This window comes from Chrysemys picta, chromosome 4, assembly GCF_011386835.1.
Source record: "Chrysemys picta bellii isolate R12L10 chromosome 4, ASM1138683v2, whole genome shotgun sequence".
NCBI classification, from domain to species: domain Eukaryota; kingdom Metazoa; phylum Chordata; order Testudines; family Emydidae; genus Chrysemys; species Chrysemys picta.
The window spans coordinates 42,571,167-42,590,959 of NC_088794.1; the positions used below are offsets into that span (position 1 = coordinate 42,571,167).

The 19,793-nt window shown below is 41.6% G+C and overlaps 1 protein-coding gene across 2 annotated transcripts in view; it reads left to right on the top strand.

Annotated features, from left to right (window-relative positions):
* Positions 1-19,793, top strand: part of PIK3C2A (phosphatidylinositol-4-phosphate 3-kinase catalytic subunit type 2 alpha) — a 90,774-nt gene that overhangs the window by 43,623 nt on the left and 27,358 nt on the right. For both annotated transcript variants that reach the window (XR_010600498.1, XM_005308697.5), the window contains exons 10-16: positions 7,082-7,124; positions 7,211-7,424; positions 7,517-7,639; positions 9,463-9,630; positions 15,552-15,663; positions 17,582-17,724; positions 18,972-19,160. Coding sequence is in view for 1 of the 2 variants with exons in the window: in XM_005308697.5 (XP_005308754.2) it covers positions 7,082-7,124; positions 7,211-7,424; positions 7,517-7,639; positions 9,463-9,630; positions 15,552-15,663; positions 17,582-17,724; positions 18,972-19,160 (992 nt within the window). In the remaining variant the exon portion in view is untranslated. The remainder of the gene's footprint in view (positions 1-7,081; positions 7,125-7,210; positions 7,425-7,516; positions 7,640-9,462; positions 9,631-15,551; positions 15,664-17,581; positions 17,725-18,971; positions 19,161-19,793) is intronic.

Sequence of the window (19,793 nt, forward strand, 5' to 3'; positions counted from 1 at the left end):
CAAGAACCTGAGACTATGTGCTGTGTGGACTTGTGCATGGCAGTGGGTGCACTAAATTCGAATGAAGCTTTAATAATTAGTTCATGCCCTGCTGCAGTGATAAGAACTTCTGTTCCTTTCTTATGAGCAATGATCAGTGTTCTTGTCTGTAGTGTGTAAACTACCAATTGCACTTCAAAACTCCATCTTCTCTGAATATTGAGTCCGGGACCAAAGATGATCCCAAATGATGCAAATTCTCATCCAAAAGCCGCCTTAATTGAGCAGTTTGTTTCATTGAAGTTGGCTTACTTTTTGACAAGATCTGACTTAGCTATACCAAAAGGGGATCTTCATTAGAAGGAAAATGTTTTTTGTCAGAAAGGAATAAAACTCTGCCAAAAACGTAAAATCCAGAGTTTTGCAGAGCTGTGCCTTTTGCTGTTCCACCACACTAATATCATACTGGCACCAACCTTCCTGGGTTCACCATTGTGATGGCGGTAGTATTTGTAAATTGGTTGTGAGATGTATACTTAGATTTCACCAACCAGTTACCAAATGTAAACTTCTCAGGCACTATAACAGCCTAAACAGGGAGTCACAGACAGTCCCCTTCAGACTGCTTCTGAAAAGTAAAATTTGGCATGGAAATGTAGAAAATCTGCATAAAAAAGTCTGTGCTCCACGGAATGTCACAGAAAAAAACTCAGTGTTGCTCCAAACCTTACTGGATTAATTTCCAAAATTTTTGATCCAAAGCTTAAAAGAAAACTTTGAAAATGAATGTGGTCCTTAGAATGTAAAAATCCTCACATATAGAGGGTGGAGTCATGATTTCATAATAAAAACTTAGTGTACTTCTGTAATCTGTTTTAATGTAAAAAAATCTTCTATTTGTTTGTTGCAATAAATATTTACTTAGATTACCCTTGTTAAAGGTAAGTGAAATTCACTTCTGGAGAAGGAAAAAATTGCATTTAATTGGAATTCTCTAATAGTCTCCATCAAAACTCTACATACAATGTTTAGCAGTTACGACGAGTCAAGGGGTAACAATAAACAATAGATCTTTGGATAAAAATATACGTACAATCATGTTTTAGTAATGCTTGGTGTGTATATAGCACTTGTCATCCCAGGATCTCTGAGTCTTTTATAAATAGTGTGGAGACACTCACTCTGTAAGTGAAAATGTAGTTAGCTCTTTTGTGGAAACTGATTTTCCAAGCTTTAAGATCTTTGATAACTACAAGGTTCTTAGGTTTTATCTATATTTATAGTCTTAACTGTCTTATCTGACTGAGCATATCAGCAACAAATAAGTAATAACAAAACTTCTTAACACTCCTATGAGGTAGGCATGAGGTGTATAAGATTCACTTCATCCAGGTCTTAAATTTAGCGGTCTCTGGGATCGATTGTCAGTTACTTAATCATTTATAGTCTCTTTACCTGATGATTTAGGATAAGAAGTTAAGAGCGCCTATACTAAACTAAAACTAAGGGAGAACTTGCATGGAGTGCGTTTATTAGAATTGGAATTTGACCAGCAAGCCCTTATTCATTTTGTCTAGGCATGTAACATTCCTGTGCATTTTATTCCCAATTTCTGCAGCCCAGTATCTTCCACCATTCTGGAGGATGCTTGGGCTGCTCTCCTGTCTCTTGCAGGCAACTCACAGAGGCCAATCTGTGGTTTTGTGCCACGTGGTCTGGATATGCCCCTTCTGCTCTTCTGATGTTCTCTGCCTCCATAACAGGCAGTGGCAGGGTTTGGTGGGTTTTGTTTTATTTATTTTTTGCTCCCACCCTTTCTCATATTTTAACTTTTTCTGCCTAGTTTTTTGCACAGTGGGAGCAATGTTCTCCTGCAGCATTTCTTCTTCTCCCTGGCTTGGTTTAGCCTTCCCTGAGCCTCTGCTGCAGCATTTCTGTGCTGTCTCCTCTGCCCCTTCCAGGCATGGCAGAGCAGCTGATAAAGCACCAGGTTAAATCCAAACAGTGCTTTATAGGTGAGGCAACCTTCTCCAGGCTCGGCAGATGCCAAGTTGTGCCCAGCCTTCCATCCCTAACTCTGGGGCTAGGAGTCAGATAGGCAGGTGGGGTCCCCTACCCACTGAGGCAGCTGCAACTCTAATGGGGGAAGGAAAGGACCAGGAACCCCAGTGCAGAGCAGAGAGAGGCTCTGAAAGCAAGAAGGACCCTGATCACTCCACTCAGGTAGGTCCCAGTGGACCCCTGCTGAACAAAGAATGGAGGCTTGCGGGGCCAGAAGTCCCAGCCTTAAAGTGGGTCCTCAGCACCTTGGGGAAAAATCAAAGCTTCTAGTCAGTCCCCCTCATTCCTAAGCTGACCAGGAGATCTGAGGGGGAATGGGCCCCAGCAGGACAGAATTCTGAGTCAAACCTCTCAAGAGGGCTCCAGGGCCAAAGGAAGACAAGCTGCAAAAGGCCTTACCAAAGTTGCAGCAGAGCTACGGTTCCAAAGTGCTCTAAAAAGGTAAAGGGGTGGGGGGGGGAAAAACCTAAAAAGGAAAGAAGCACAAAAATCCAGGAGATCCAAGTTATCGTCCTCCTTCCACTCCTTTACTGATGAAGGTGAGCTGTCTGGCTCTGAAACCTTCCAGGGGGTGATTAGGGATAAAAGGAACAAGCCTGATAAGGGCTAGTGCGATGTCAGGCTCTATAACATTCCAGAATCGACCGGGTCTATCGATGAGATACCAATGGGTGACACTGCTGTAGCGGGATAGGATTCTTCCCTGAGAAGTAGAGTTCTGGATCGAAAGATGGAGGTCACTCTCTTAAAAAGGGCTTTGAAGGCGCCTGTGCCACCATCCTGGTGACAATCTGCTTTGGAAGAGCATTTCTTTCCTGCCTGGAAGATCTCAAAGCTCTTGAACAGAGATCACCCTGGCTTTGGCTCCACTTTTAAAGAAAGTTGCCCTAGCAATAGCATTTGTAGCCGATGCCTCAATAGATGCAGTGAGGTTCACAGCTTGAGCCATGGCTCTGGCCCTGAAAGGTGGATACTCACTAAGCAGGTCTGGCTCCATCCTTTTTTGGAGAGAAGGTGCATAAGGTGATGGCTGACAATGCGACAAAATGCAACATAGTTCGGCTGTCAGAGGCACTCCTTTCATTCCTTATCCTCACAGAGGTGCCAGCAAACAGACATCAAATTCCCCAGGGGAGAACAGTGGAATCGAGGTCTGGGGAAAAGTCCAGAGCATCGATACTCAGACCTCAGTAGTCAGGAGCCAAATTAGCCATCTGCATTACCCAGAAGTGCCACAGTAGTATGAATTCATTATTTCATTTTCAGCGAAGTGACTGACCAGGCATTATTATTTTATCAACTACAGTTGGTTAATAACATAACCAATCAGGATGCTTTTACTAACTAATTCAGTGTTTTAATATGTGCTGCAAAGAGCCTCATGAGGCACATTAGTGAGCCTCTTGCGAGCCTCAGTCTGAGTATCATAGGACTGGAAGGGACCTCGAGAGGTCCTCTCTAGTCCAGTCCCCTGCACTCGTGGCAGGACTAAGTATTATCTAGAGCATTCCAGACAAGTGTTTGTCTAACCTGCTCTTAAAAATCTCCAATGATGGAGATCACCTCAGCCCTGCCAAAATCCACTTTATGACAAGGATCGCACAGACCTGTGCCCAGAGCTGAAACTAGGAGGCAGGATTTCCCATTTCTTAAAGGAATGGCTTTCCTCAACAAGTGGGTCAGGGAAGTAGCAAGCCAGGGATGCTCACCTCATTCATACGTTCTTCATCCAGTCATCCAGCTCCACTGACCCTGTAAAACAGTCTGATCCAGAACAAAATATCTCATATTCTGGATATGTGAGTGATAGTGTGTTTCCTCAGAAAAAAGGTTCTCTGGGTTCTACTTCATCATCTTCATTGTACAGAATCCCATTGGGGGACAGGGAGGGAGCTATCAGAGCCATTCTCTGCCTCAAAAGGCAGAGTAGATGAAGGAAATGAAGTTTCAGATAGAGACCCTGGCCTCTACAATGTCATCCCTGGCCTGGAGGATGGGGAGGGGAATTCTTGACTTCAGTAGATCTAGCAGAAGCTTATCTCCATATCCCCATCATGCCATGCCATCACAGACTTCTGGGGTTTGCCTATGGCAGGAAACTTCAGTACTGAACACTCCTATTCAGCCTGTCCTGGATTCTCAGGATTTTTACAAGGATGTTGGGGACAGTAGCCAGAATCAGGTCACAGGGAACTCACCCCCTTCCTGGATGACATCCTGATCAGAACTCCATCACAATCTGCATCGCACAGGGGCGCATGTCTCAGACATTGACTCTCCTCAAGGCACATGGCTTCATAATCAGTGCCAAGAAAGATTCTCTGGTTCCATCCAGGAAGAGCTTCAGGAGGCTTACCATGACCACTTTGTGAGCAGGAAAGCCATAGATATAGACATTGCATTAGGTAGCTTCTGTAGCTAGAGAAAACATTCCTGTGCATTCGGCAAAGTCTGTGGCAAAAAGAAGCCCCATAGTGTAGTGGTGGTCACGTTCACCTAACACACAGAATGTCCCCGGGCAGAAACAGGCCACTGTTCCTTTTCTGACTCCCCTCCTGCATTTTTAGTCTTGGAACAGACCACACTGTGAAATTTTACTTTGAATTATATTGAGTTAAATAATATGGAAGCTCTCTCTAAGTTACAGTCTTGGGTCCCTTACCCTTTCAGCTGCTCTGATAAATTAACATTTTTTGTTAGGGGCGGGGGAAAATTTTCATGAAGCCTTTTGTAGGGACTAATGCTATCTAGGACTCTGAAGTAATCTTAACGTGGCCCATAGAGTGCAATCCTTCGTTCTGAATTTGTCATTCCACAAGTTGAACTACTCCTTACTACTGTCCAGGCTTCATGAGCCATGGGAGCAAGGAGCAGGCTGGAGTAGGTGCGACCATGCCGTAATTCAGGCTGGGAGAGCAGCCTGAGGCAGAGGCCTCCAGCTCGCATGATATTCCAGGCAGGACTGAATCTCCATGAGACTAAACTTAAAGAAGAGAATGACCTGGAGTCACTCCCATTCAGTGCTCTAAGAGGAGGATAGCCACGTCTGTCCAGGCACCCCTGATCGACCTCACCAAGGTCTGCCAACTGAGCGGGACCCCGGCTGGCAGGAGCCGGCAGACAGAGTCCCAGACCGGCAGCGGGCTGAGCTGCTCACCCCACTGCTGGTCTGGGGCTCTGTCCGCCGACCCTCTTAACCCACTGCCTGCCTGGGTTCCGATCATCCAGGCAGGCAGCGGGCTGAGCGGGTCCGGTGGACGGGACCCCGGAAAAAGGGTGCAAAACGATTGTCTGCCATTGCTTTCACGGAAGGGGGAGGAGGGCTGACGACGTGTACCCAAAACTACTTGCGACACAGTTTTTGCCCCATCAGGCATTGGGAGCTCAACCCAGAATTCCAGTGGGCGGTGGAGACCGCGGGAACTATGGGATAGCTACCCACAGTGCAACGCTCCGAAAGTCGACGCTAGCCTCAGTACTGTGGACGCACTCTGCCAAGTTAATGGTCTTAAGTGGGGACATACACAATGGATTGTAAAAAATCAACTTCTATAAATTCGACCTAATTTCGTAGTGTAGACATACCCCAAGTCTGCCATTGATAGGTAGATTAGACTGTGTATTGTGGAAACCTACAGATCATCAGAGGCTCCTGTCCCAAAGGGATCAAGGTGCTTTTCATGAGATCCTTAGCAACCTCATGGGTGAAACAAGCAGATCTGTTCACTTTGGAAATTTGCAAAGTGGGCCACTTGGTCTACAGCTAACATCTTCAAAGTACTGCAGGGTGGCCCTTCTGTCTTCTGCAGAGATCTCCTTTAGCAGGAAAGTGCTGCAGGCGGTAGCCCAGAAATAATAGACTTGAGCGAGCTCACAAAAAGGGCAGGGTACTTCTTTCCTACCAAACTTGTTTCACTTTTTCGCAGATGTCTAGAATTGTGGGAGAGAGAGAGAGCTGCAGAACAGAAAATTTCTTACCACTAATTTCCTTTCTGCTAGCAGTGTCTCCCATAGCCCTAGCCATCCTGGATGGCTCATGAGTCCAGGGTCAGATACTAAGTGGCATTGTTACCGTATGACTGTCTTGGTCTAAAGTACAGTTATTTCATTGTCTCTGGAATACTTGTTGTCATGCAAGTTTCATAGCTTGGGAGTAACTCATCTGGCAGCAAGCAAGAGCAGAGGTAATGTGGCCAGACCGTGGAGCACCAAAACACTGATCCTTCTCGGAGCTGCTGAGAGAGGAAAGCAGGCCAGACAGCAGTACCCCTTCATGACATGACAGTGGTGTAATGGAAGATAGAGCATCCAGCTATTGCATCATATTATACAGGTTGCTTTTTACACAAGAAATTGTTAAAAGGGAATAATGGAACAGATATGGAAAAATTAAGGCACTGACTTCTAGTTGGTCTCATCAGTTACTCACCGAACAAAAAAATAAAATGTAGAGGCTAGCTGTATGGTAAAGATACTTTTGATAGAATACACTTTTGAAAAAGTTTGGTGCTCCCTAGGTGTATAAGTTCATGCTGTACACTAAATTTGTTGCATAGTTTGAGAAATAAGTTCTCATATCAAATAAAAGAAACATCTTGACTACTGTATTTCAGTTTTTTTCTAGCAGTGGTATATTGACTATAGCAGTCCTTTTCCTTTGGAGTAGCTGATCTGTGTACCACCTTTGTGTTCCCCAAGTCCCATGGTGTAAGTTAGAGCATCCTCAGCACTACTGATTTTTTTTTTTTTAATGGTCCTCTAGCAGCTGTTTCACTGATTGTGGCTTGCCAGAGCAGTTTGCTCTGGTCTTGATCACTCACTATGAATCCTCAGATATTCACATATGGTAGCTTTTATGGACTTTTTGTGCTAGAAGAGTGCAAAGGGACCAAAGTGTGAGCCTAAATCTAGCCCAGTGTTTCAGGTAATCATAATGTGTTTAAACTACAAAGCTTGTCATTGAGAAGAATGGCAACTGGGGATTATTTGGATGTAAGCTGCTTCAATGTTTTTCTGAAATTTGCCATAATTTACTGTGCAGGTGTCCTTAAAGCCCAGTGATGACACTAGCAACAGTTCAGTTGGTAAGTAAAGCTTTTAATCTTATTTCAGAATAGTTTTCAGATGGTTGTTTTAGGAAGATATGCATTAAAGATGTATTATAATCTAGGTTCATTGCAGCCTGAAAACCCTGTGCGAGTGAGCATAGACCAGTTGACTGCAGCAGTCTATGCTCTTCTTCACCTCCACTTAAACTCAGGCTGCAATAGCAGCAATTCTGCAACAAAAAATAATAGAAGCACTAAGGAAGCATGGACTGCCACAGAGCACCTGCAATTCACAATATTTGCTGCTCATGGAATTCTTACCGGTTGGGTGTCAAAGTGAGTAATTTATTAAACTGATGTCCCTTTTTACAAATCAGTTATCTATCTCTTGTTGTTCCTGCTTCAACATATTGACTTTTCCTTTCCAGTTATGAAAAATACTATTTGGTTTGCTCTCTGACCCATAATGGAAAAGATTTGTTTAAACCCGTTCAGTCCAAGAAGGTTGGCACATACAAGAATTTCTTCTATCTGATTAAATGGGATGAACTGTAAGTAATTTTAGTACTTCTGCTCCTTCATTAAAATATTTCTGTATCTTTTAATTATAGTATTTTCTAACTATACTTAGCTAATAGAGATGTGTAAGATGCTAATTCTGTTGAACTCCTTAGTAAACTTAGACTTTCTGTGATCACAAATGTCTGACATGTTAATACTGTCTGGGTTAGAGTAGCACTTTACCCTGCTAATTTTGAAAAAGTGTGGGGGTAGAGGTAAGAAACAAATGCTCTCTACTAATATGCTGATTGTTCACATTTATAAACTGTTGGAAAATTTACATTTTAAAAAACTCTTCCCTTTTTGTGGGCACAGTTTGCACCTATAAAGAAGAAAACAGGAAAAAGGCTTCTTCCCTCCCTAGACATTATGGCCTGAATGTCTAGGGAGGGAAAAACTTGTTATGGTATTGTAAGTACTCTGGAAGCTTGCCTTCTCATTGGAGTTTCTAAGCATTTTTCAGTGATAAGCTAATCTTCACTTAAATGCAAGCAGTGTGCTTTAACAGTTCTTTGCAATGTATGACAACAGTTGTGCATATATTCTCATTCTAAAAATAATCTTAGATGGGAGGGCTGTCACTGGCAGGAAGACACTCTTTAAATGCTCACTTAAGAACATCAGACTTTTTTGCTATTAAATCTTCTCTTCTGTGTGGGAGAATGTTTAACTGTCGTTGAGCTAATTTAGATTTTGAGCGTGGGGGGCGGAAAATAAGAGGAAAACTCTGGATTGATAGTGTTCTAGTCCTGGGGGTTAAAAATTGGCTCCCATCACCCATACACTGTTCGTGTTTCAGTATCACCCCCGCCACCTCCCGTCACACTTAAAACAATAAAAAGTGCCCAGACATAGGCTTGAGCACCTTTCCCTTTGTTTAAAATTATAAATTTAAATATACAGTTCAACTCTCCACTTCTTCTAGGCAACATCTTGTAATCCAAATGCCTACAAACCTACACACCTGCCTATACCTTAGTTCCCTATCTCTTCAAAGGCCAGGTTAAACAAATAGGTCAACAAAAGCCTGGCTATTTTACACCAGGGCAGAACAGTATTTCAAACTCCCTGGGACTCTCTATATAGAATGACCAAGTAGCTGCCCTCTGTTATACTGAGGGATCTAACCTGAGTGTCTCTGCTGATGGTAACTGGGCAGTGTATCCCTGAGAGACAGGTGGTCTCTCAGGCTAATTCCAGGCCATTTAATGTAGGAATTGTGTAGGGTTTTGGCATATAAAACTGACCTTACAATAAAACTAAAGAATACTTCAAGGCAGGAAAAATGTGTGAACTTTACTCTGTCCATTGAATTTTATTAGTGTTCAGCAAGATTTGAAGGTTCTACTTTGTGTGCCATTTCAGTACATGTAAATGCTTACATGAAACAGCACTTCGTTTGGATGGAAAACCCGTTGTCTCAAAGCTTGACTTTAGTTTAAACTTAGAAAAGTAGAGGTGTTAAACCAAATCTGTAGGCCCTGATAGTGAGCAAAAAAAGTGGAAAAATTTATACTAGACAGTCCAGCTCCTTGGAAAACATGTAATTTTACACAAGAAATCTCGTCCATTAAGAGGTACTTTTGAACTTAAATATGATGCAGGATTGTTGCCTTGCACCCTTCAGAAATTGTTACTGACACTAAAGATGTGATGCAGCGTGTGAATAAATGAAATTTGCATAGTAACATTCAACACCAATTCACTTCCTTTTGAGAACAAAAAGCATTAACATATATTGTAACTTCTTTAAAGATTCTAATGCTTTCTTTTCTTCTGAGTTGTCTTTTTTTAACATACTTTTATTTTACAGAATCATTTTCCCCATCCAGATTTCACAATTGCCATTGGAATCGATCTTGTGTCTTACTCTGTTTGGAATATTAAATCAAAATAGTGGAAGTTCACCTGATTCAAATAAACAGAGAAAGGGCCCAGAGATGTTGGGTCAAGTTTCTTTACCTCTTTTTGACTTTAGACGGTAAGCATCCAAAATGTGTGTTTATTTTAACTAATGACTTGGGCGTATAAAAGGATTTAGATCGCCACAAGTTCAGAAGCTGTTTCTTTGCCATTGTTTTTAATAGAATGACAAAGGTAAGACTTGTAGACAGTGCTGTGTTGGAAGTTACTCTTAATTAGATGTGAAGGATCAACAGTAAATAGAAATCTGCTTATAAGATGCTGCTATTCAAATGGTTCTGCATTCGCCTAACAGACTGACTGATTAGTAGGATTGGGTTGATAGGCTGTTTGGGTGATATTAATAATCAAGGACTGTTCATATTTCACCCACAGCATCTGAAGAAGTGGTGTTGTTTTTTTTACCCACGAAAGCTTATCCCCAAATAAATCAGTTAGTCTTTAAGGTGCCACCAGACTTCTTGTTGTTTACATGCTAGTTTTCCCAAATAGAGACCACAGTGTGTAGCAGTACTTCAGAGTGGCAGCAATTTGTAGCATAATAGGAGAGCATCCTTGAGGCAGTCCACTGAGGATCTGTGAACAGTAGATTACATGTACGTATATGTCCACAAGTAGTGTTGTCCAACATTGTCTACAAAATTAAAAAATGTACTCCTTTCTCCACTGACAGAACATTCTATAGGGAGGGAGAGAATAGCACTTAATGAACAACATCCGGGGCATTTGGCTAGAACAGGGGTAGGCAACCTTTCAGAAGCGGTGTGCCGAGTCTTCATTTATTTACTTTAAGGTTTTGCGTGCCGGTAATACATTTTAACGTTTTTTAGAAGGTCTCGCTCTATAAGTCTATAGATTATATAACTAAACTATTGTTGTATGTAAAGTAAACAAGGTTTTCAAAATATTTAAGAAGCTTCATTTAAAATTAAATTAAAATGCTGATCTTACGCCACCAGCCTACTCAGCTCGCTGCCAGCCTGGGGTTCTGTTCACCTAGGCCGGCAGTGGGCTGAGTGGGGCCTGACCTCTGAAGCCCCCCACACCCCCAGAAGGGTGGGGGGGCTTCAGAGGTCAGGGCAGAGGGCTGGGTGTGTGTGGAGGTGCAGGGCAGAAGGCTGGAGGTGTGGGGGGCTTCAGAGGTTAGGGCAGAGGGCTGGAGGGGTGTGGGGGGGTGCAGGGCAGAAGGCTGGGTGTTGGGAGGGCAGAGGGCTGGGATGTGGGGGAAGGTTCAGGGCAGAGGACTGGGGTGCTCAGCTTGTGGGGGTGCTCCCAGCCCCCTGCCCTGAGCGGCTCATGGCAGGGGCCTGGAAGGGATATGTCCTGTTCCACTCCCTTCCCCAAGGCCCCATCCCTACCTCTTTTCTGCCTCTTTTACCCAGGGCCAGCTTTAGCAAGGGGCCGCGGGGCTGCTGCGCACCGGCTGGAGCTCGGGCTTTTGCGGAGCAGCAAGGGCCGGCGCAGGGAAGGAGAGGAGGAGGGGCAGGAAAGCGGGCTGCACCACGGCTGGGAGAAGGAGCGGGGGAGCTTGGCTGCTGCAGGACAAAACTTCTGCCTCCTGCCCCAGCAGGGGAGAGCAGTGGGCGGGGGAGCTGAGTGCGGCTGGGGGTCGGAACTGCGGCAGGCAGCCACGTGCCATTCAAAATTGGCTTGCGTGCCGTAGGTTGCCGACCCCTGGGCTAGAAGGTGTGAAAGGCAGACAAGTTCACTATGTATGCAAGTGTTAAGCAGACAGGAGCTGGTAACAATGTGGTAGTAGAACAGATTTGGTCAGAGCAGCTTGCTCATAGCACGCTCACAAGCACTGGTCCAACCATGTGACACCAGCTACACAGCGCAACACCACATAGAGGGCAGACACACCAAGCAAGTAAAGCAGACACCACAGAGCAGCAAGCTCTCTGAAGAAAACACTTCTTGCTTAACATGTCTGTTATGGAATAGTTTTGTCCTAGCACAGTACTTTTGTGCAGAGAGAAACTATAAGTTGACTATAGCTTTCTCAATGAGGCATTTTTAGTTCTGGGGACCTCAATTCATTCTCTCACAAGGCCTCCAATCTCTTCCCAGTAGCACAACTCTTGCTTTAGTGCAGCTAAATTCCATTGCTTTACTCAGCAGGAGTTGACTTGGGAGTTAAGAGCTCTTTTTCATCCAGCTCATCACCTTGAACAAACAGGGCGTTGTCTGAAACCTTTTTCAGCCAGGACATTGAACTTATATATGAACAACTCTTTGGGACTGTATATCATTGAGAGAAATTCAGTTCTTGCAGTGCTCTTAAATGGAGATTGGAGGAAAAGAGAGGCTCTTTAAAAATGGCATCTGGGACTCTCCTTTACATTACTTTTGTGAAATTCAATTTACAGTGGTCTAGAAAGCAGTCAGTCTCTTCTAATCTCCAGTCTTCACATGATAGCAACATCTGGTCTTATTACTCTGGTGTAAGTGGTTTTTTGTTTTGTTTTGTTTGGAAGATAAACCATAGCAAACTTTGAAAGAGCTAAAAACTCAAATACAATGCCTCTAATCCGGTCTACAAAAAAAATAACTAAATAAAAAGTGGATAGAATTGATTTATACATTTAAGCTGCTTTAGTGTTACTAATGTAGTACACTAATTCTGTAAGTTGCTTATGCAGTAGTTAAAATGATTATGGAAGCTCTGAGCAAAACACATATAGTTTGTTACTTACAAAGATCACTTTCAGCCTATCCACATTTAGGAAAAGTTTACTGGTTCACAAATTTACACCCAGTGATTAGACAAACTAGAACTGAAGGCTTTCTAGTTTTATAGACACTGAACAGTATAATAATCTGAGGTCAGTTTAAAGGAGAGTATAAATGATCAAGGTATTTAATTTATCTGTCTTTTTAGGATAGTTTTTATGTACCAGTAACTAGTGTTCTCCCCCTGTACGTTCACACGTATTTAATAGTGCTGGATTCTTTTTGCAAAGGACTTAGTTGACAATATAGATCTGGGGACATTGGTACCACTAATGCTGGACACACAGCTACATTAGCAAGAAACTCTTCAGTCCCTAGTTATTGGTGCTGGATAGTTGACAATGAACTCAGTGATAAGCTCAGGGACTTGCATACTGTTAAAGATGGACATAGAGCTACATCGAGTGCAATGTGACCCTGATCTTTGTCATGGCCTCTACTCTCTACAATAATATGAATAACAACTTTGAGTGGCTCTTTAAAATCAATGCTGGACTTTCAGCATACCAATTTTAGTCAACTAGGTCTGAAGACCCTACACCATCAGGGATTTTGAGGCAGCTCTCATGGGCTTTGCTGATCCAGATAGTGCCTCTGCCATAAAGAAACCTTCATTTTTTTTTTAATGAAAAGCAGCAGTCTTAACTATAAACAAAAGTAGGTACAAAGGGGCAGGAGACAATTAAAACTAAGGGAAACATTTTGAACACTGAGTTTTAAACCTTCAGCTGTTCAGCAGGAACTAAAAGGCAGTTGGAGCCATTCCATTTGGAATCCTCCATTGGAGGGGGGGGGGGGTAAGTGGCCAATATAGGCTAGGAGATTCCAGAAGCTCATAAGGTGTTTTGATTCCACAAGTGGGAATATTCAGAGGCCTCCTGGAAGAAGAATCAGAAGATGGATCAGACATTATTTACCAGATTTAATGACTATAAAATCTGGATTATAGGATTTAAAATAACTTTTACAAGGTGTAGTAAGTTTGCAATTAAAGGAATGTAAAGATGAAGTGGTAACTGTTAGAAAGCTCTGCATCACTGAAGACCACTAGCCCAGATCCAAACCTTGCTCAAGAAAGCTGAGGAGCAAAGCTCAGGCTGGAGATGCAAAGGTAACCTTAAGTCATGTTTGTGCTCCTCTGACCTTGAGCTGATCTGCCCCAGGCTAGTCCCCAGGCACAGCTTGAAGGCTTCTGCAACTTACCCTTACAGTTGCTGACTGGTGTATGTCTACGCTGCAATAAAACACCCATGGCTAGTCTGGGTTAGCTGATTTGGGCTTGCAGGGTTTGGCCTATAAAATTGCAGCCTAGACATTTAGACTTGGGCTACATTGATATTTTTCAGCCCCAGAGCCCAAACCAGCTGCCCTGGGCTGTGACATTTAGTGACACAGGTTTTTTTCTCGCAGTGTAGACTTGCTCTGAAACCATTCCAGCAGCTGGGATTTCTGCAGCACAGGAGTGCTCTGACCACACCCACTGCACTGTTCATGAAGGAGTGATGCATTACAGCGGTTGTATGTTACCTGAGGATCCCCTATTGTCAGGGGGACACAACTGCCCTTATACAGCTAAGGAGCTGGTCCTATGATCCTGCATCTAAGTTTTTTACCAAATAGGATAGTGCTTATCTTCAGCTGAATGTCAAGTTGTCAATCTAATTATATCGTAATGTTGGGCTACTTGGAGAGAATCCTATCAACAGTTTGAAGAGCAGAGAGATGGATATATCATACGCCACATGTGAGAACTATTTCAACTCCCTGAAGCACAAGGATCAAAAAGAATGTTGGACCAAAGTTGGATGAATAATGTGCATACAGTAGATGTGGAAATGCTAGCAGAGACTGACAGTGGACTACTACAGTTGAATGCAGGCCAAGGTAGTTGAGGGATACAAGCCAAATACTCCAGCTGCATTTTCAAATAACATCAATAACAAGGGGATCTAAAAATTGCTTCTAACTAGAACATTGAAAATTCAAAGGTCATTACTGTGCTGTGAGAATCTAAAGCCAGATTGGAAGCACTTGTGATGAAGTGTGGGTTTGGAAAGGATACAGCTCTTCCATTCTTGCTACCACATAAGGGATTGAACAAGTGCTTGAAAGAATACTGTGTAACTCTGTGTTCATTTGTTCTTCAGTGGCACAATTAGCTGGTGGTTAGGGTTTTTTCTTTCTTTTTCTTTTTTTTCCCCATTATGAACCTCATTAATGAAGACTAAGGTATCACTGCCTCTTCTCTCCTCCCCCTCTTCCTTCCCAGCCGCTTCTCCCCAACACACTGAAGGCTTGATTGTCCCTTTACATTTTTCTCATGAAATTAAACTGTATTGACTAAAAGGTTTTTTTTTGTTTTGTTTTTTGTTTTTTGGACTACTTGAGGCAGGAATTATCTGTTCTGTACAATGCCCAGCACACTGTTAGAACTCTGTAAATATATAATTGCAGTGACTCATACTAATTAGCATAATTGGTTAGTAGGAATGTGAAGTTATTTGCAAAATGTTGCACCTGCAGCTAAACCAATATGTGATTTGATTGAATCATAGAAGCTAGAGATGAAACAAGGTCCCAAGGCCCTTGTTGGTGCAGGATTGTTGCCTGTAGAATATTTACTTTGTCTGCAAGCTTTATTTGCTCCACATGGGCAACCTGTGTTCCATTTTATTTGAGAGGCTACACTTTTTTCCCTTAGTCAAGTCCACCATTTCAATATTGAACTTTATCCTTCTGCCTCTGCCGGCTTAGAGCTGCTCACAGGCTCAAGCATTTTGAGGACTTGAAAAATAAATATGGAAGATAGATGAACATATAGGAGAATGAAATTCTTCTTAGTAGCGATCATATTCTTTGTTTGGCTGCTCAAAATCACAATTGCCAACAAATGGCATGCTTCCAATGTTCCCTCTGAATCCAGAGGCTTAATATAGAACCTCTTTGGAATAAGAACAGTTTCCTCTTTCAAGGAAGGTTATCATTTGATACTTGGCCTGCTCGCAGTTTGAGAACATCTATATTCTGTGACACATTTTTGTCATAGGGAACCTACTGATAATCTGCTATATCTTCATAATTAAAATGGACTAATATTTTTATCATTTGTGAGTTACCATCTTCTTCTAATGGATGTTTGATCTGCTTCCCAGATTTCTTACTGTTTCTCATAACTAATGAACTTCTTGAGGAGTAGACACAAGGTATAGTTACTGAAATACTGTGCTTTTTCCTTTGTGTTCTTAGTTTGTTAACTTGTGGGACTAAGCTCTTACACCTTTGGACTTCATCACATGTGACTCCAGCATCAGGAACTGCCCATAAAAGAGGAAATCTCATGGAAAAAATAGTTTTGCAGGTAGTATTCTTTCTGATTTAGTTTAGTGTTTTTGTTTTGACTTGATCACGTATGGCATTCAAACAGTATGTATTCAAGAATTTTGTCTATCGGCAGAAATAGATTATCACTTTTGGGGGGGGCGGGCACGGGAACCTCTTCATTGTGCAGGCTATGGTAGGTGATACCAAACCAAAATACCAATGTAAAAACTAGGGCTGTCGATTAATCGTAGTTAACTCATGTGATTAACTCGAAAATAATCACTATTAAAAAAAATTAATTGCGATTAATCGTGGTTCGAATCTCACTGTTAAACGATAGAATACCAATTGAAATTTATTAACTATTTTTGCCTGTTCTACATTTTTGAATATATTGATTTAAATTACAATACAGATACAAAGTGTACAGTGCTCACTTTATATTATTTTTATTGCAAATATTTGCACTGTAAAAATGACAAAAGAAATAGTATTTTTCAGTTCACCTCATACAAGTACCATAATGCAATCTCTTTATGGTGGAAGAGTAACTTACAAATGTAGTGTTTTTGTTGTTACATAACTGCACCCAAAACAGAACAGTGTAAACCTTTAGAAACTACAAGTCCACTTGGTCCTACTTCTTATTCAGCCAATCACTAAGAGAAACAAGTTTGTTTACATTCACAGGAGATAATGCTGCCAGCTTCTTATTTACAGTGTCACATGAAAGTGAGAACAGGCATTCACATGGCACTCTTGTAGCCGGCATTGCAAGGTATTTATGTGCCAGATATGCTAAACATTTGTGTGCCCCTTCGTGCTTCGGCTACCATTCCAGAGGACGTGCTTCCATGCTGATGACGTTGTTTAAAAAAATAATGCGTTAATTAAATTTTGACTGAACTCCTTGGGGGAGAATAGTATGTCTCCTGCTCTGTTTTATCCGCATTCTGCCATATATTTCCCATTATAGTACTCTCGGATGATGACCCAGCATGTTGTTCGTTTTAAGAACACTTTCACTGCAGATTTGACAAAATGCGAAGAAGGTACTAATGTGAGATTTCTGAAGATAACTACAGCACTCAACCTAAGAATCTGAAGTGCCTTTCAAAATCTGAGAGAGACGGGGTGTGGAACATGCTTTCAGAAGTCTTAAAAGAGCAACGCTCTGATGCGGAAACTACAGAACCCGAACCATCAAAAAAGAAAAATCCGCCTTCTGCTGGTGGCATCTGACTCAGATGATGAAAATGAACATTCGTCGGTCTGAACTGCTTTGGATCGTTATCGAGCAGAACACGTCATCCGCATGGATGCATGTCCTCTGGAATGGTGGTTGAAGATGAAGGGACATATGAATCTGCTATGTAAATATCTTGCAACGCCGGCTACAACAGTGCCATGTGAATGTCTGCTCTCACTTTCCGGTGACATTGTAAACAAGAAGCTGGCAGCATAATCTCCTGCATATGTAAACAAACTTGTTTTGTTGGAGTGATTGGCTGAACAAGAAGTAGGACTGAGTGGATTTCCAGGCGCTAAAGTTTTACATTGTTTTATTTTTGAATGCAGGGTTTTTTGTACATAATTCTACATTTGTAAGTTTAACTTTCATGATAAAGAGATGGCATTATAGTGCTTGTGTGAGGTGAATTGAAAAATATTTCTTTTTTGCAGCACAAATATTTGTAATAAAAAATATAAAGTGAGCACTGTATACTTTGTATTGTGTTGTAATTGAAATCAATATATTTGAAAATGTAGAAAACATCAAAAAAATTTAAATAAATGGCATTCTGTTATTGTTTAATAGTGCGATTTAATTGTGGATTTTTTTTTTAATCACTTGACAGCCCTAGTAAAAACAGTGATGCAGTAGTTCAGCGCTAAGGGAGCCTTTTCAGCTTTCTGAAAGCTTTTAAAGACTGGCTTCTGTTTTAATTTTTCAGGTTGACTTTCCCTCCCTGGCTTTTGATACTGTATACAAAATTCCTCAAGCTGCAAACGGTTTGGTACATCATTCAATAGAAACATTGGAAAAAAATGTAAAGGAGCGTCTTCTTGCTATTCTTGCCAAAGATGGCACCCTTGGGTATGTTAATCTATTGTAGCAATATTTTATCTTTCTACATGTAAGGAACTCTGTGAAGAGGGAATTAAGTACATAACTTTAGTTAAATTTCCTCTGTACTAGTCTGAAATATTAGTTTAGTGTTTTTGAAGTCCTGTGACTGGCTTCAGTGTTCTGTATGTACCCCAGAAAACAGTGGTCTTGAAATTACAACACCTACTTGTGTTTTCCACAGCTTGTACCATGGCATCTCCCTTGTTATACTAGACTTTTTTCTCTTTTTTGACCCCTTTCTGCAAAATGTGCTTGCTTGGAGCTCTTCAGACTGTAGGACAGTGGTGGCAAATTAATAATCTGGCAGGTGCTGTGAATGAATTTCTGGCTTTTGGGAGATGAGGGCAGGGGTTATTTAAAATGTGCTACAAGAGAACTGGAGAAGGAAGGAGAAAATGGGAGACTAGAGTTCTACTAAGGGGGGCACCTGACAAAATTTTATAAATGCCATATCTGTTAACATCAGTTCCTCTATTACAGCAGGATTACTGGCCAGGATTCTGTATTTAAAATACGCTTAACCGTCTTAACTTCATAAACAGCACAACATTCTCCATTAATAAGACTGAAATGCTGTTGTGAGGGGAGCCTGCTATGTGACTATATCCTGACTTTTTTTTTTTTCCTAGCTGGGAAAAAGATGGGACACAGTGTTGCTTGTTATCACCTAAAACTTGTCGTCCTTACTAAAGGCTGACACATAATCTACAGCCACATATGCCCCCTTTCTTTCGCATAAATGAGGCTTGTGTGCCTGGGTTTAGGTGTGCAGCTCTCATTATGAAGAGTTTTAGTAGAACTGGAAACACAGGAACCCATTTTGGGGGGGAATCTATGTAGTAAGTTAACTTTTCACAGGACAGTTGATAAGTTTTTTGAAGTTGCTATATATGCTTGAGAGATCACTAGGAGAAATTAGGATATTGTACGTGGCAGTCTTCCTGTGTCATCCGTGCTGAACTAACACTGCAGTATGGCATTCGGCACTGCTCAATTTCGAATGAAACTTAAAACGATAAAGTTCTGATTGTTTCTCAAAGCAATCTACCATTTCAGCGGTATCTTCCTCACTGCCTACTTTAAACTTTTAGGTTGTATTCGAACTTGGAGGTAGATGAAGTGATCTACGTATGTACTTTGGCAAGTGCTTTGGTATTCTTCTGAGTAACGATAGTCATTCTTATAAACTAAACTGCTGTTTGGACTGTCTGCAGGCTATCAAAGGAAGATAAAGAATTTTTGTGGGAGAAGCGACATTATTGCCATGAACACACACACAGCCTTCCAAAAATATTAGCTAGTGCCCCACACTGGGACTGGGCAAGTCTTCCTGAAATATACTCACTGCTTCAGCAGTGGCCTCCCCTACCTCCTTTGACTGCTATGGAACTACTGGATTCAAAGTAAGTGAACTCCATAAATTATATTGGATGTTTAATTTTTCCCCAGTGTTGTTGTATTGTGCAGATAGTTAGCATGCTCATTTGTAATTCACTGTAGAATTGGTCATCAGCTGTTGAATTAACACATGTTAATGTCCACTGCACATTCTGTAATTTTGTTTACAAGTTATAGCCTCCATTAACTTAAATTGTTTCTGTTTGGCTTGCATAGTTAGAGATAGCTACTGAAATGGGTTTCTAGTTAAAAAGTGCACAGAAAAAGTTTGATTACCCACTAAAGATGACTTCTTAACTACCTTTCATAGGAGGATTATCTGAATTTTCTTCACTTGTAAAATATGGCCTAAATTTTTGTACCCAAAAAAACACTTTGTCTAAAGTTAAAAAGCTGATTTAATTTCTTTGATAAACTCAGCCAAATCGACATCCTACTGTGACATTACAAGAGTAGACATAAGTGACTCACCTCAAAATCTGTCCTTTTACTATGAGAATAGGTTTGTTATCTAAGCAAGCTGCTAAGACAATAAATTGTTAGAGAGGTAGGCATCCCTGCGCCTATGTGTTTATACCATGCCTTCTACGTGGAGGGTCTGATACTGTTGAGGGCGTGCAAGCACTACAACAATAAAA